The following is a 17,397-nucleotide window of genomic DNA, read 5'->3' as shown; positions in this document are numbered from 1 at the left end:
TAGGAAATGCGGAGGACCTGCTATCACTCCCTGGCCAGAAATGCGTGGTTAATGACCCCTTTGCGTTTTTTTTTGTGTTTTTTTTTGCGTGCGTGCATATTTTTTTTAATGATATATTTTACTTCTACTTTCTTCAATAAAGGCGCGTGTAAAGAAGATTCCGAGGCGAAGGAGGATATTTCATTTCGAATCCGAGCTATCTTTGAATTTCATACGTCCGTTCCTGAGCTGAGATACTACGACTGTTCTGGGCTCCGTGTACGAGTTTTCTCGCTATAATATTCTACACAAAAGAATAAATGAAAGGTAGCGTGAAATGAAAGATGACGTTAAATGTTGATCTTATAATAACGAAGAAAAAATTCAATTTCTGAGAAGAGCAAATTATTCAGTGCACGAATAAATATTTGTGTACGGTAATGGTATATAAAGCTTACGCGTCCCCTTGGGAAAAATTTTATAACATAGCATTTGGGTCAAAACTTTATCGGTAACGTATGGGTAGTTATAAAACTTGTCATATATTTTTTTTTTCAAAAAAGCAGCAGATGATTTGTTATGTTCCTTTTCATTCTATCTTTTTATTTAATGCCGAGTTGCCTTTCAGCATCAGTGTAGAAATAATAGCAAAACAAAAAAAGTTTTATTATTGTCAATATGAAGCTCTATTGGTTCCAAAAATTGAAGTTACTTTGTTTTTACATAAATCACCGTTTAAATGCAAAACAAAAGAGATAAAGCGATACCAAAACACAAGGCGATCATTGCGAAGTGCAGATAGGGGTTATAAGCACAGTGGTGGGTTCGACTAGTTGTTGTTGGTGTAAGCTAAGCATATTATAAAGGGTTGGAAAGAAAGGGGGGGGGGGGGTTTAAAATTTTATAAAGTTTCAACGAGTCGATCACTGTTTTTACCGCGAAACCAAATTTAGGTTACCCAATGATCAAAATTTTAATATAAATACTTAATAGTAGCTTTTCGACAAACTCCCGATTACAAAATGGCCAAAAAAAGCAAAAAAAAAAAAAAAAAAGGCTCGAGGTACACCTAAGCACTTCTTATGAGTTTTGAATGCGAAAGCATGAATGTTGTTTTTTTTTGCGCGCGCTCTCGCGAATTGGGCGGGCTCACTGACATCGGCCTTGCTGCCGCTCTGGAGTCTGCCCGAGTGGCTCTGGAGGCCCCGCCGCCAGCCGATTCCTTTTACCGCAGCGCTGGAGGCACGGGCCCGCAGCGCCATGGGGTGGCGCAACTTGGAACTGACACGCGGCGGCCAATGGGAGCATCGTTCTTTGAAACTATAGCGCGCTCCAGCCAATTGGAGCATATCCATCAGATATAGGCTTCACATTTGGAGAGGTGAATTTATCTGCCGTTTTGCGTGACTGTTTGCGCGGCTTCAAAGCTGGGAGGCCTTCAGGTCGCGACTTCACTTCGCTCCATTAGGGACTTTAGCTCCATTGGGAGGGAAATTTAGCTGCCGTTTGGCGCGGTTTTTGGAGCGGCTTCAAAGCTGATAATGTCAGCTCGCTCAGTAGAACAGTTAACGCTTTCGCATTAAAAAAAAAATGGTTTCAATTTGCATAATTTCGACATATCTCGGCGGAAATGCAGTTTGCTTCGAGAGGCGCTTGGGCTATCTCGTTTTGATGTTCGTAGAGGGTGTAGTCTGATTTTTGTAACAAAACCCGACGAAGAGAGACGTTCAAAAATGCTTATTTTTATGGCGCACTCTTTATATCAGTCTTATTTGGCACTAAAAAATGTTTCCCACAATTATGTCAAGAATGAGAAGAGACAAAAAACTAAAATAAAAATAAAAGCCGGAGTAGGTTATACAATAAAGCAAAACTTAACACCCATAGAATATAGAAATGAGGGACATCTTGGTAATTATAGTGCTGCAAGAACCACAGTTTTGATATCTGCCCTTTCTACCTGAAAATGAAAAGACGTAAAGCTTTTCCACGCAGCTTAATAGCGGAGCTGAATTGTAACTATGTTGTTTGATTATGGCCTCCGAGATTCTTGGCGCGCAAATATTCTCTCCGGACATTCCATTCGTCGGCAGAGACTGCCGGAAGGAAAAAAATGGCTCGCGGCTGTTTTCGGCGCGGTGGCGCGGCACAGGGCTGTAAATCACCATCGGGCTTAAAAATCGCTCGTTTTCCCGGATTGCACTCGTCACACCTCACCGCAACACATATTACTTTTTCAAGGAAGCAGTAGGTTGAAATCCAAGTGTTGTTCTCTGTTTTATGCGCTTACTTTTTCCCATCGTTTTTGTTTTGTCGTTTTTCACGTTTTACTCAAGCGTTCCTCAGACTCCGTCTCGCCATGGCTTAATTTGCTATGGACAGGGTTTGACGGCTTCGGCCCTTTCGCCACAGTGGATTTTTTTGGTACTATTTCTCCCGCTGTATACTGATGATCAGGGCAGGCTTGCTAGAAGTCGAGTCTTAGAAACTGCAGGGGGAAAGAAAGCAGCGCACGAGTTGAGCGGCATGCACTGAAATCGCGCTTCAACGCGTTCGCGCACCTCAGCCTTCGCCGTGTTAGCCGTGTTAACGAAAATACAAGCTCTGCACCGCGTGCACATGTTTAGCGTTTGAGATGCTAATGCCGGCCAGAGTCGTTTATACTGAGAGAGTTTGGCCTTCTTAAGGAGGTTTTGACAGCCTGGCAACCACAGCAGCGGAGTCTGACAACCGGGGTTGGCTGTTTCCGTCCGCCATTTCGGGACTCTGGCTCATGGGAACTCTATGCGATTTCTCAGGAAGACAAAGAAGTAACGCCATTTTGTGTTATCGCGAAATCCGCTGGTTCTAGCGGGCAACAAGCTCCACCCACTAGGCAAACTCTATCAATATAAACGGCTTTGATGTCGGCTCTGTATCAGCACCGTCTTGAGAATCTTTGAAGAAGCTGCGACATACGCTTTTTCTGCTAGGCAAACTAGCGTCTGAAAGGGTCGGAGGATGAGCTTTGCGCGCCAAGAATCTCGGAGGCCATGGTTTGATTAGTGTTTTGCATGCCGGTCTCGCAAGTTCATTCTACTCTTTTGTATCTGAAAAGCTCCATGCAGCGCTATCAAAGGCACGAGCGCAAAAATAAAGCTCCGCAAAATGCCTTGCTTATGGGGAGCACTCGTGCAACGAAAGCACTTCTCGAAATCAGGAGCGCGCGCTGTCACGCTCTTACAGTAATACTCGATATAATGCGATGCAAATGACCGCAGTTTGTAAATTTTTAAATGGCTGTAAATAGACAAAGAGTACTCGATACTATGATCAGAGCAACAGTTTGAGGTTGCCTTCGGTGGCTTTGAAGGCGGGCAAGCGAAGCAAACATGACGTGAAAAGTTGGGTTAAATTTTGTTTATTGTCATCTACTGATTGCAAACGAAAGCGATCATCTTTGTTTCCTTCTTCTTTATATGTTTTATTTTATACTCTTACGAAATCAAATGTCTAGACCGCCTCCTACAAATTTGCTTTCGCGGGCTAGAGCGGCTGATCAAATTTATCGAGAATTACTTAATGCTTCGAGGACAGCAGGAAATTCGCTTTGTCTAAGAAGATTAGAGAAAACGTCAGCGACAGTCTTCGCTTCCTGTTCTTAAATCAGTTTATTTGTAGAATTGCGGGGGTTTTGTGTGTAAGGTCGTTTTTGCACTCTAACAATTTTTGACAATGCGGAACAGACTGGTAATAGAAATAATTTGGTAAGGTGGCATGCAGGGAAACTAAGGCACCTCGACCTATTGAAACACGAAAAATAATGAAAGCAGTATGATTAACCACTTTTTTTTTTGTCTTGAAAGACCCGAGAACTCTAAAGAAGGATGATTAAAATCTACGAATCAGATTGCCACAGTAAATTACATATCACCTCTCTGCTACGCTAAAGTGCTCTTCGTATGAAAACTCGGATTTGCCTTTTTTCTCACAGCCATCCCCCACTTGTTAAATGGGAAACAAATAAAAATAAAAAAAAAACCACGCACACACAAAACCTACATACCGTTTCACTTCACAAGATATATTTAAATACCAAATAGTTGTCAGAATGAAAAAAAAAAAAAGAAAATTCTTACACTAAGGCATTTAAATATCGAATGGTTGTCAGCATTAAAAAGATTAAACATAACAAATCGAAAAAAAAAAGAGTTCGATATTTTCTCAACGAAACCTTAGGAATGTAGGTTAAGCACATTTCTCAAATTTAATATTTAATTGATATTGAATATATTTTATGAAGATTAATGGATAATGTTGACAGAGTCATATATAGACGTCCCGCGTTTCTTTAGTAAGGCGTTTTTTGCGTACTCCGAAACGTTGATGGTTTCAAATTGACTCGGAAAAGATCTGAGAAAGTATGCAAGCAAGGTGGTTTGATACTTTTTGTACATTTAGTGATACATTGACACAGCATAACACAGATCCTGTATGGAGGTTTCATGCACAATTCGTGTATAGGTAAACGCTGTGAGCCGATGAAACAGCGTCAGCGAGAACCCCCCCCCCCCCCCGCCCCCCCCCCCCCCCCCCCCCCCCTCTCTCTTTTTTGCCAGCATTAAAGTGCACTCCGTATGTTTCGGACAGAGTTGTATAAGTAAGGGAAGACGGAAGATGGTAATTTCGGGCTGGAATCGTGTTTTGATTAAAAACAAGAAGTGCAGTTCTGCGTTCATCCCATAGAGTTATTACAATAACCGCTAGAGTTTCAGGTGGCGCTAGTGTGCTGTTGCATTTTGTAGCAGACAGCAAGCAGTCTAAATTTGACTTCCGGTAATGGATTCCTATGGGAAAACACGAATGTGTTTTCTCTTCGGGTTCGATTATAAGAGCTAATTCTGTTTAGTGTTGTGATAAAGTATAGAAGTTCGGGACGTTTTACAATCGGATGTACAACAGTATGTGTCAGTTAAAGCGCTTTTCTTTGAAATTCGTGGCGTTGAAAACTGCGCTAAAATAGCCAAACGCACATGTATAATACGTGTTGACGTTACAGACTGCTATTATAGGCACGTATTTACGCATATGAAGCACGCAGAGTGAATCAGCTTTACAGAACACCAAAAGGATGCTAACATACGCCAAATCAAACAGTCGTAACAGACAACAAGAACGAAGCAAGGAGTTATGGGACGAAGAATAGGTACTGGATTAGTAACAAACTGTGCATTAGTAGTAAACTGCATTTTCGTCATCTGAATCCTATTACAGCTTGAATAAACCCGACGCACTTCTTAATTGTTCCTTTAGAACGCAACTCTTAAGCCTGGTTCAGACAGTTGCGTTTGACTGCGTTTGACTGCGTTGCGGCAGCGAGAAACCAGGACATCCCTGCTGCTTTTATCGCGTGCCATGATGATTCCTTGAATTGGATTCCACGCTTCATACGAAGCACAGATGTGCCGGTGACTCGCTTTCGGTTCTCGACGGAACGCAGTCAAACGCACTCAAACGCAAGTGTCTGAACCGGCCTTTAGGTGCCCGTTTGCGGGTTGAGCGTCGTCGCCTTCGGCGCCGGCGTGGGCGTAACCGAGCGTTGCATTTCGGGACGTGTGACGTCACACGTTACGTCACGAGGGTTACCCTTACGAGCAGGGCCGGCCTTACATCATCAAGCGCCCTGGGCGAACTCCGGCTGTGGCGCCTCCCCCCCCCCCCCACCCCCCCCTTTCTTTTTAATACGCCCCTATCTACTAGGTACGACATGAGGTTGTTGGTAAACATGTGAGTAGTGGGCCAACACGAGCGTTTCGTCAAACGAGAACCGCAGACCAAAAACAAGAAGCGCTGTGTTATAAAAAAAAAAGAAAAAAGGGGGGCGCGGCGGCGCCCCCCTACTGATGACGCCCTGGGCGACCGCACAGGTCGCCCACCCCTAGGACCGGCCCTGCTTACGAGGGAAACACTCACGAAGGTTATCCGCACGAGGGCGCCCTTACGAGGGAAGCCCTCAAGAGGGTTATCGTCACGAGAGTAACCCTCATGGGGGTTACCCTCGTGAGGATGGCCCTCGTGAGAGTTACCTTCGTGAGGGTAACAACCGTGGGGGTAACCCCCGTGAGGGTTACCCCCGTGAGGGTAACCCGTGAGGGTAACACTTGTGAGGGTTATCCCCGTGCGGGTCACGAGGGTAACGTCAAAGCGTTACCCTCGTGACGCCACATGTGTCGTCATTAGGGGAAACACAGGACGTCACGTCACGTGTAACGTCAGCGGATCTAACATTGCCAATATTTCTGCTAAATTTAGCGGGGAAGGAGGAGGCGAATCCCCTACCCCCCGTACCTTCCCTCCTCCTCCTCAAGAGCAGCGCTCCAATTCGTTGTTACAAAAAATTGTAAACGTCTTTCATGTTTTTTGCTCGAATTGATAACTTGTATTGACATATCATGCTGTAGAACTTAGACCTGGGCCTTACTTTTTGCTAGTTTGAACATCGTTCAATAGCAAAAAAAAAAAAAAAAACATTAACTAAATAAATTGCACTTTGATAATGTGAACAAAGCTACATAGAATCCGTTACGAGTAAAGAAACTACGCTAGTTTTATTATTCCCTGGCGAAGAGAAAAATATCACGTCAGGCATGTAGCCAGGAGTTTGTTTCGAGGGGGGGGGGGGGAACCGCCCATGACTACACCGTGCCCATGACAAAATGCTTTATGAGGGAGAGGGGGAGAGAGGAGGTCCCAGCAAAATTGAATACATGGGGGGGGGGGCGGTGCCCATGCCCCCCCCCCCCCTCCCCCCTGGCTACGTGCCTGTATCACGTACGTTTTCCCGTAGGAATACACAGGAAGACTGTCAAAGTATACTGCTTGCTGTCTGCTTCAATTTGCAACCGGAAGTCCCGTAGACACTAGCGCCAGCTGAGCCTCTAGCGTTTATTGTAATAACTTTATGGTTCATCCACGGTATACAGTCAGAGCGACACTTGCGACAAGTCACTGCGAAGTCATTGGGCATCGTCGTTGCGTTTACGCACAGTGTTCCAAACGCTGTTATTCGGAACAAAACAGACATCTCACTATTTTGTTCTCAACGCTTTTTTGTTTGTCTGTTGCGGAGCGCGTAAAAGCGCGTTTCCCGGCACGTACTTTTGGCATTGACAGTGCTACAACAACGTTTTGTTATCGGCAATTTATTTTTTTCAGAGAGCGCGTGCCGTAGGCATAAATAATAAAGAATGATGTTGTGTGTATGTTTATACAGCCGGAAGTTAGTCAGCCCCAACGGGCGACTTGTCTCTCAGCTGTAGACGAGCAATTTAGCCAGTGCAGTACCACCGCCAGCCTGAAGTCTTTTTTAACGTGTAAACACCGTATTTACTCGAGTAATAGCCGCACTATTTATGAACAAGGCCCTTGCATCTACTTTCCTGCGGAACACATATACATCCAATCATCGCGTTGCGCATAAATAACAGCGAGTAACTAGATCGAGAACACGATTCTCCATACAAGTGTAATCTTCAGAAATAGTCTCTTTGTGCGAAGACGTTATCTCTGTCCTGTAAACCGCTGAAATCATGCTGTCAATCGCGGTGATTGGCAATTCGCGTGCCCCGCGGAAAAGCAAACCCTCGGGGTTTCTTCTTAAACAGTGCGGCTAATATTCGAGTAAATACGCTACAACTGCTGCGCCGCCAATGCTACAAGTAACTGTAGTATACAGCTAAAGAAATGCAGGGCGTGGTCTATTATGTTGACGTTTCCTGCGTCGTGATTGGTTCTTCGGCGTTTTTATCGGAAAATGCCGCAATCTCATTGGCTGCAGAGCCATAATGAGGTGCTAGGGGACATGCCACTCTTACGCCCTCAGTGTGACTAAAGCTACGGTACACCTTACACTGTTCAAGAAGTGCTTTGTGTGCTCTACGAGTCCATTTGATCTCTTTTACAGTTGTCGCAGGTAATAAAAAAACAAACGCGGATAGAGAGGAGCGACAGGAAAGAGGGGAGGGGGGGGGGGGACGTAACAGGGATATGGCTGTAACAGATGAGGAAAAGGCTGAAAATAAAAGGTACTTAAGCAAACATAGGTCTCTTTTTGTTTTCTTGCCTGGGAAGAGCTATTTGAGAGATAATTAGCTGCCCTACCCAATTACTTCTAAAAAGAAGCGCTCGAAGGTTGGGGGGAAAAAAAGGGAGGGGGGTACTGGGAGTCGTGTTTCTTTGGTTTTTCTGTCCTACATTATTTAGTTTGTCTCGTCTCTTTTTGGACGGTGCTTTGGGTATCGAGTTAGACCTCTAGTTCCCTAGACACGTCTGGCGTCCGTTGTATTTGTTTTAGGTTGAACTTCCTCGCTTTTTTTTCCTTTTTTTTTTTTTTAGTTGGCGTACACATATAAAGGAAGAGCAGTGTTTTAGCTTAGCGTCGGTACGCGCAATTCGTGAAAAGGCGTTGAAATGCGAAAACTTCTTTCGAAATGCAAGAATGCCCGATTACACCGGCGATAAATATTCGAGCGCCAATACGGATGGTTCAAGCACCCATACCCAGGGACGCCGGAAGTATATCGTGAGTGGGGGGGCTAATGCCATGTTCCTTTTCGTCGTTTTTTGTATGATGTACTATTTTTTTTTTTTTTTACTAAAAAGAATTTAAATATTACGATCTGAGTTTCGTTTGAGAGAAAACACTATCCTAGCGGGTTCGTTTTTGTTCCTTTCACTAGGTCCTTTGCGGTTTCTATTTTCTGCATGAGAACTTCACGATGACACTGCTCGAGAGGCCTTTCAGAACAGGCATCTGGTAGCGATAGGAAAGCGAGGAAACAAGCAGTGTGATTGAATTGACGCATTTACACAAACGGAACTCATGATGAGCTAAGAAGAACTGCGGAATATCTAACCTTGAGTATCTCCGCTTCCTAGGCATGTACGCTTTGGGGCTGGTAGGAAGAAGCTGGTGATCTTCTTTGGATGGCCAGACATTGCATGTAATGCTGGAGTCGAAGAGACACTGACTGACGCTGACTGCATACGCCTCTGACGGGTTGGACCCTCCCGATGTCGTTAGGAGGGTAGGATCAGCCCCGATGATCTTGGAGCTTGGTGGCGGGCACGTTGTTGAATGATGCTCTGACTCGCTGCTTCTCGTAAACTTCAACGTTTATCTAAACCCATTCAACTTGGACGACCACCTCTCTCGTTCCGAGTCGAAGACGAACTCCGCTAATTTCATTTCTCGCTTTTCGCATCACAACTCTAACTTTCCCTCGCTCTCGAAGGAAGAGCCAATAATTTCAAACCTGAAGATCATCACGTGCTCTCGACCGGACCAGTCGCCGGCAAGGACATTTTGAGACCTTCCTAAACGAAAACAACCGTCAAAGCTCGTCAGATATGACAGAAAGCGTCCGGTCCGAGGCGACAATCTGGCGCCACACATGTCTCGTCGCAGTATCCCCCACGCTACGACAACAGCAACACCAACAAAACTATAATCCCTGGGCTCTAGAGGCCCCCATACTAAGCCCCAGTTGGCCCCCGCGCGCCACTCCCCGGCCTTGCCACGGGCAGATCGGGTCCAGCTTGCTCTAAACCCTCGTAGCCGCCGTGCTGATGGACGACGGACATTGGATTAAAAAAAAAGCGCGCTCCCGAAACTAATTGTTCTTGTCTAAAATCTCTACGTGCGACAAGACTGTGCCTTGCTGCTCCGTGGCTTGCACACGCACGTGATGCCTTCGTGACGAGCGCCTGGCTGGCGTTATATCCCCGAACTATTCTTATGAGGGCAAGGGGGCTGAGCCCCCCCATAAGAATACTTGGGGGGGCTCTGGCCCCCCCTGCCCCCCTTCTTCCGGCGTCCCTGCCCATACCCATCTCAATACACATCATGATGGGTATTGAGACTTCACGTATTATGCGCTAAAAAAACTTCTACGTGCTTTTTGTTCACTACTGTTTACGTGTTGGGTTCGTTCCCATACAGAAGTTAAATGCCCGTGTTATTTTAGTAAAGTTAACGAATGCATTAAGCGACATCGAGTCGAAGGTGAAGGGAGAACAATGGTCGCAGCTGCGTACTGCAATAAGTAACTAAAAAAAGATTATTCTCATCGAATAATAGTGCGCTGGTAATACTACAACAAATAGCAGAAACACGACTAAGAGAGGACAAGACCATTTGTTGATTTTCGCCTATCTACGCGGTGAATGTCCGAGTGGCGTGTTTATCTCGTATACCTGATACGGGTTCATCGGTGCTCTGTCTTCCCCGTTCCCCTAACAGGGCGTTCAGCGAGCGACAGCATGCACCTGGCCGGCATCCACCGCCTGCTGGGGCTGCTCCTGGTGGCGGGACTCTGCGACGTCCGGGCAAAGGTACGTCGGCGCAGCGCTATAGCCACAGCGCGTCTTTCCTATTACCATACGCCTCGTTGCTCTTGCTCGGCAGGAGAGGCCTGCTCGCTCCGAGTGGTTAGAGCTTTGCGCGTGAACACCGGAACAGCGCCGAGGGCACCGTCAGAGTAAACCGGAGTCCGAGTGCCTGGACCTCACACGAGAGAATTATCGGCGCACACGCCTCACGCGAGTTCGGCGCATGTTTGCGCGCTTCGAACACGTGTGCGGACAGTAGAGAGTTTTAGGGAGCCGTTTTTGCTCATCCGATACGGTACGGTTGGCCCTCCGGCATGAACTGCGCATGCGCGATGGGACGGGGCCGTCACGCGGAAAAGAGACGCCTCAGATGGTGTCGGGCTGACTGTAGTTTGTATAATCTATGAGCATTGTGACACGCGGCTGAAAAGAGACCACTAGAGAAGCCCCGACTCAAACGGGGCCGGGAAGAGCGCATTCTATAAACTTCTCAGTCCTGTGTATGTGCAGGTCTAAACAACGATGGTAAAATATCGATAATTATAAGTAAATAATAATTAAGGGTAAAGCACGCTAAGTCATCCATGCTCCATTCTGGTCGACGCCTCTCCCACTTCTAAAGCGAGATATAGCTAGAGTATACGTGAGATTGCCCTAAAGGGGAGGAGAGCCGTCGAAGAAAAACTAGCCGATCTATGGTCAGCGCAATTTCTCTTTCCACCACCCAACCCGTCTGAATTCAACAGATGTTAAGAAACGAGAGTAATGTGTCTGAAGTATACTGAGATCAAAGGGGCCCTCCGATGATTTTTCGACTGGTTTGGAATTTGCGCTGAGGCGGAGCTCATCGAACGAAAAAGTTCGAAGGAAAATGTTTTTTTCTTCTTCTGGAATTGCGATTTCTTTTGGCAGTTATAATCAAATTAAGATTACAGAAGCGAGCAAAACATTTGATCTCCTTGACGTGTTACGAAGAATTCATTGATTGGAGGGTTGGTGCGAAGCGGGTGGCCAATTGGCTGCGGGTTAGGTTCGTGGCGGCCGCATTGAGGACGGGTACGCACCGTCCGCCATAGACCTTGCATCGTCCTAGATTCAGGCTCCGAACGCGATCGTGCCGACGTCGGCCACTACGCCGCGTCTCCCTCACGCCGCCGCGCTGAGAAGAGCCCGACGATACGGAGTCCAACGCAGTCGCGCTCTGCTCCGTATTTTTTCTCGCTTCCGCCGATCGTTACCTTTGTATCTACTCGCTCTTCGAACGCGTTCGAAATCCGAACGTCGGCGTACGGTGTTAGGCGTTCACGTTCCAATCATTCCAGTCAGAGCTCGGCGCCCTGGCGTATCCGCGCGCTCTCATTCTCTCATCTTCCTGAATTTCTCACTCTTGGTGTCTACGAGACTCCGCATCGTCGCGTGCGGCTATATAGACCCTGTCTGACTGTCGTTCACTTGCGCTAGTCTTTTTTTTTTTGTTCCCATTATGGCTGGCCAACCATGAAACAGCGGAATAGACGCTCTTTTTCCCCGCACATGTCACCAATATAGCCGCTGCGTTTGCACTCATTATGGAAATCTGAAAAAAATGAACCTTTTACGACCGCGGTGCGCGCTCAACCTTAGCCTCGTTATCCAAATGTCCGTGCGTGACAAAAAGCGCTAATTCAACACGCAGGACCAATCTTGCGTCGGAGTACCGTTCACTACCGCTCATAACTGAACGAATAAAACAGTAATGAAACACTTCCCGAAGCCGAGACTCGGCGACGGCGGACGTTCGCTGCGCTTTCGGAATCTCGTTATTATTTCCAACTCAACGTCCCGGGCCATCTCGTTCACGAAGCTGCCAGTCTCAGCGCTTCCTCGAACGCATTCGGCTATAAACTCTTTCTCATCTTTTATATATTGTTTATATATATATTTTTTGTTTTGTTAAGCAAAATCGTGGAGTCCGTGGGGAGAGAAAGCGGGGTTGAGGCGAACAAAGGGGATGGCAGCAACAGCAGTACAGCAGCGGCGGCGAAGCACAAAGCGAGCGAGCGGGCTGTATAGCTGCAGTCGCGAACGGCGGCCGCTCTGCTGCCCCTGTCTTATCGTAACCGGCTTACGAGTCCGCGGTTCTCGCGAACTATTAATTAGCGCGTGGAGGGTGAGCGGGGCGTGAAACAATGATCAGCGCTTTTGTTCCTCGAACTCTTTTGTCGAAGATGGCGGCGGTCGCCGTCTTCGTACGGATGCTAATGAGCGCTCGAACAAGACACCCGCGGATAGCACCTGAGTGCCATAGTTCGCGAAATGCTATACGTGTGAAGAGGACCAAGGATAAGGTGAAGTGCTAGACACGCGGGAAAGAGCGGTACCGGTGGGCCAGTTTCTGATCGTGTCGCTGTGATTTAGATGTAATGGTTTTAATGTTGAGAGGGAAATACGGCCGCCGAAGCGCAAAGGCGAAATGCACTGTAATGACGTGTGTTTGGGAACAGAAATTTAAGCATTGAGGAAAGACGGGAGATAAAAAAAAGAAAAAAGAAAAAAGGAGGACAAAGACGCGATTTCTAACGGTTAACAGATGAAAGTATGTTCTCTTTGCCAGTAAAACTGTCAAAGAAATTTTGAGTTTTTTTTTTTTTTTGGCAGCACATGCCCCAAGACAAGCGGCGTTCGCCGTGCTATGTCGGCAGATTGGAGCATGCAGCGTCACATCGTTTAACGGAGGTTTTTGCGGGTATTCTTTTTTTTTTTTTTTTTACCGTCTTCTCAATAATAAACTTAAGGTACGTTTATACTCCAACGTAACGTCGCCGGGCGCGGCGTAGCGCAGCGCGCACAGATATTGATTGGTCGCTGATAACGAGTTCCTGGTCGCCGGCCAATGAAAGGCGCGCGTTCTGCGCTACGCTGCGTTCACTGCGGTCAATGTCGGAGTATAAACAGCTCTTTATTCGTACGTTTGCCCCTTGTTTGATATGCCAACTTCAAAACCAGTTACATCCCGAAACAAACCAAACAAATCACCATTGTTCGCTGCCGAAATTTCGCTACGCAAAACCATAGTTAAAAAAAAAAAAAAAATTAGCCCCATTTGCCGCACTTTCGTGGCAAAGACGGTGGTAATAGAGAATGTATCGCGTGTTGCTTCACAATATATGTTGCACGGATGAACTATACTTCGTCTCACCTTAGTATGGACTATTGTTAGCCGCGCGTGCTAAAAGCGCGAGCTAGTCGATTTGAATGAAGCCGCGGCGGCTGCACGAGTGCTCGTGCAGCAAGTGCTTTAGTCAAGGCAGTCAAGGCTGGCCGCTCGCGCTAGCACAGCCTTCGCGGTTAGTCCATGCTAGGGTGAGACGAAGTATAGGTACGCATTTCGTGCCTCAAGTGCACGAACAGCTTCGCACGTAGCGTGTTTGAAAGAAGACACTGGCAAAGCTCGCGCTCCAACAGGAATATGAATGCGAAGCCCTCGCATCTTGCTGTCCCACACCCCACGTGCTATTACGCGTCTCCCTATTGCCTAAGAAGCACGACTTTGTTCCCTTCCCCCACGGTTTCTGCATACTCTCCCACCATATTTGTGGGAGAGCCCTCCTTCTACGGGTCCTCGATAGTAAGGCTGTTGTGCTGAATTACGTCACCCATTGGAGGCCAGTGCCAACCCACTACTAAACACTCTGGTAAAGAAGGAAGACCAGCGGAGCTGTACAATGGAAAGTGATGGCCGGCCGCAAGTCAGCAAGCCAGAGTGGAAAGGCAACCGCCATATATGAGCGACGGCGGCAACCAGATACGTGACTTGCCGCCGTCGCTCATAGATGGCGGTAGGTGTCCAGAGTTCGGTGTCTTCATTTCTTTGCGGGGGACACGATACTGGGGAAACTAGCCCTTAACAGCTCCGCTGTAAAATTGGATACGAGTACTTTGTCAATGTTCAGCTGGAAGTCGTGTTCAAATGAGCCAAGACGCAATTTTCAGCCGAACACTAACGCAGCGTTCGTGTCCCATGTGTGACACTCTTACGTTACAGGAGTGAGTGCGTTAGAGGAAACTGCCGGGAGCCAGTCATATAAAATATTGCATGTCAAAAGAAGAAGAGAGAAAGTGGGAAGGCAATATATAATGTGCGATCCGTATTCTCTTGACTGCGCTATGTTGGCTCTTTTGAAGGGGAAAAATCTCAGCCCGCGAGAATGTCATTGTATAGAAGAACTTTGCTCGCCAGCAGAGATTCGCCATAGGCATAGCATAGCCTCCTCTACACTCACAAAGCCTGGCAGTTCGATGAGGGAGCCATAGAGTGCCCGGTCGCAGATTTAGAGCGCGAGGATCTGGTAGAAGAGAGCATCAAAGAGCCATTTCTCGTGGAACCTAGACGTCAGCGCACAGCTTTTGCAGTGGCAAGGACCCGAAACACACTTTCGGGTCCTCGTGTCTCACCGCAGCGGGGCACCAGTCACCTGGCTCTCCTCTCATCCGTTGTCTGCCGCACCACCTTTTCCATTTCAGCGGCCGCGTCTTGTGGCGATCTGCCAGGCTTTCTCAGTATAGAGGAGGCTATGGTTTGTGGCATATTTACACATCGGGACGCGAGACGCGCTCCCAATAAAATTGGAAAAATAAAGAACGCGAAAAACAAATGCTGTGGCTAATTCTCTTTCTGTCCCTGACAAAGCGAACGAACACGCAAAAGAGCACATTTCCCGTTATATATGGGAGATGTTTATAGTCTGATACAGGTTAAGAACGCGCTACAAGCTCCTCCTCACACCATCATTGACGCCAGCCACCGTTTCTCCACGATGCGGAACTAGTCCGCTTTGAAGTTATGTAACTCGTCAGGCATGTACTTCCTTCAGGTTTGGTTCGCGGCGCAAATCAATGCCGCGGCTAGCACGTGGTCGTGTTTTGAGACACTATATTATATCTAAGCTACGTGTTTATCTGGCGCATTCCTAATCTCGTATGCGACTACAGAATTTTATATCTCGGAGACCCTCACAGCTGCAAAACCAGATAAAATATAGCAACGAGTGGACCTTTTCTGAGCGCTGTTCATCGAACGGTCGCTCGATTGTGTACCAACTTTTTTCGTAGTCGCATGTTCTTTTTTCAACTGAAAGGGAGAGAGTAATGTCAACGCAAAGGAAGATCGAGAGGCGGCCATGGACTCTCAACATTGCGAGGCTACTGCGCGCTATAGTTCTCGAGAAATGCAGAAGTGAGCGGGAAGGAATGTTTCTAAAATAATAGTGGCAAAAAGTAAAGCCGCACCATTCTTACGGAGAGACCCTTTCATCCCGGCAGCCTTAAGAATTTCTTTGGGGCGGAATGGCGTTGAACTGAATCGAACGAATTGTGAAGAGCTCGAACTATAGCCGAGAAAGAAAGAAAAAGTGAACAAAAAAGAAAACTCGGAGAGTGAGAGAAGGAAAATAGAAAAAAGAGTGGGACGATTTAGAAACTGCGGATACGACAGGTGGATAAAAGCGGCAGCGAAATCTATTTCGACTATATTCTTTTTTCCCTATACGAGGGGCTTTCGTTGCAACACCTGCGCCCAAAAAGAAAAAAAGAAAAAAAAATTTTTTTTGAAGGGAACAGCGCGCGTTTTCGATCGTTTTTTAAAGTTTGTTTGGTTGTTTGTTGGCCGTCGTTGTTGTCGGAATCATCGCCGCCCGAAAGAGAGCTGTTGCTCGGTTTGGGCCGCCTGTCCATATGGGCTCGATTCTTCGCTGCTTTAAAACATCAAACTCTAGGTTTTTTTTTCCTATATCGACGAGCTCACGTTAAGTTTGGCATATATTACCTGTTTTCGCAAGAGATGGGAAGGTTATGCAATCCCGTTGGAAGCTTTAATACGCAACGTCGCAATAAACAAAAACAACACCGTCATCCGAGTACTAAGCAAACAAGTTTTGAAAAAGCAAAGATCGTACCGAAGGTCTTTCTGACACACCAAGCGTTGTGAACTTGCGAAACGCCCGCAGGAAAAGTGGGGCGCATTTTGTAGGTATAGCGTCGTTCCATCATCACTCCTGGAGCACCGAACGACGGAAGCACAAAAGCAAGGCGAACATGTGTTCACGGTTTTTTTTAATTGCGCCCTAATCTGTTCGTAGTAATAAGTACAGCTATCGTGCTATGAGATCTTTTTTTTTTCTTCGGGTTGCTAAAAGTTAGTTAGTTCCAATGGGCGTCTGCTGTCTCAGTTGCAAGTGAAAACATTAGTCGGGCTAGGGTCTTTAACGTGCACCACGCAGTAGTGATACACGACCGCACGCCGGTACGAGGCTCATGCAGATAGAAGCGGGCAGGTGTGAGGATTGAAGCAAGATTCTATTAGTTTCGCAGTCCGAGCTTTCGCTCCACGTGCTCCGAGTTACAATGCGCTAACACGCCCCCCCTCTAAAGAAAGCAAGAAACACAATGCTCGTGTCCACTTCAAGAACCGCAGTAAAAAAATATCAGAATTCCCGCGCACATTGCTGATTTACTTCCTCATGTGGTGAATCATGATGTATGTGGGTCAGTTTTGGATTGGCTTGCCTTTATTTTATCAAGACGTACCTGTTTCAAACGCCAAATGCATCTTTCTCCTACAACTAAATCTTGTGAGAACTACTTCGTGTGGCGCGCGCACAATGCGCAAAACCTTTTTTTTTTTTTTTTTCTCGACGTGACAACGCTTGATCATGCTGACAAGTTTGGAGGCGTATTTATAAACCGTAGGCGATAAGCGGCATGGCAACGCCGCTCGCGCCAAATTGGCTGCTCGTCAAAGAGGACGCTGCTTCGTAGCAACGGGCGTTTGCTCCTCCGGCCGGCAGTGGGCGTTGCGCGTATATCACTGGTAAAGTCCCTCGGTACTTCTTTTACGAGTAACGACAACCAATACAAAGGACAAAGCACATTCCGCTGGAACAAAATGGCGGCATTCAGTTCAAACCTCTGCTGCGTGCCGCCATTCGCTTCTTAGAAACTGTACCGTCACGCAGTCGGTGCTTCAAAGAATGACGCTACTTGTAGGAAGCTCGTATTTAGCAACTTTAATCA

At 46.8% G+C, this 17,397-nt stretch overlaps 1 protein-coding gene across 2 annotated transcripts in view; it reads left to right on the top strand.

Annotated features, from left to right (window-relative positions):
• The window catches only part of LOC8052150 (follistatin-related protein 5), a 380,338-nt gene that overhangs the window by 37,403 nt on the left and 325,538 nt on the right, over window positions 1-17,397 (top strand). For both annotated transcript variants that reach the window (XM_042292459.1, XM_042292458.1), the window contains exon 2: window positions 10,259-10,350. In XM_042292459.1, the coding sequence (XP_042148393.1) occupies window positions 10,279-10,350 (72 nt within the window). In that variant the 5' untranslated portion in view covers window positions 10,259-10,278. The remainder of the gene's footprint in view (window positions 1-10,258; window positions 10,351-17,397) is intronic.

This window comes from Ixodes scapularis, unplaced genomic scaffold, assembly GCF_016920785.2.
Source record: "Ixodes scapularis isolate PalLabHiFi unplaced genomic scaffold, ASM1692078v2 PGA_scaffold3__209_contigs__length_174095766, whole genome shotgun sequence".
Lineage (NCBI taxonomy): Eukaryota > Metazoa > Arthropoda > Arachnida > Ixodida > Ixodidae > Ixodes > Ixodes scapularis.
This window is presented reverse-complemented; position numbering and strand designations above follow the sequence as displayed.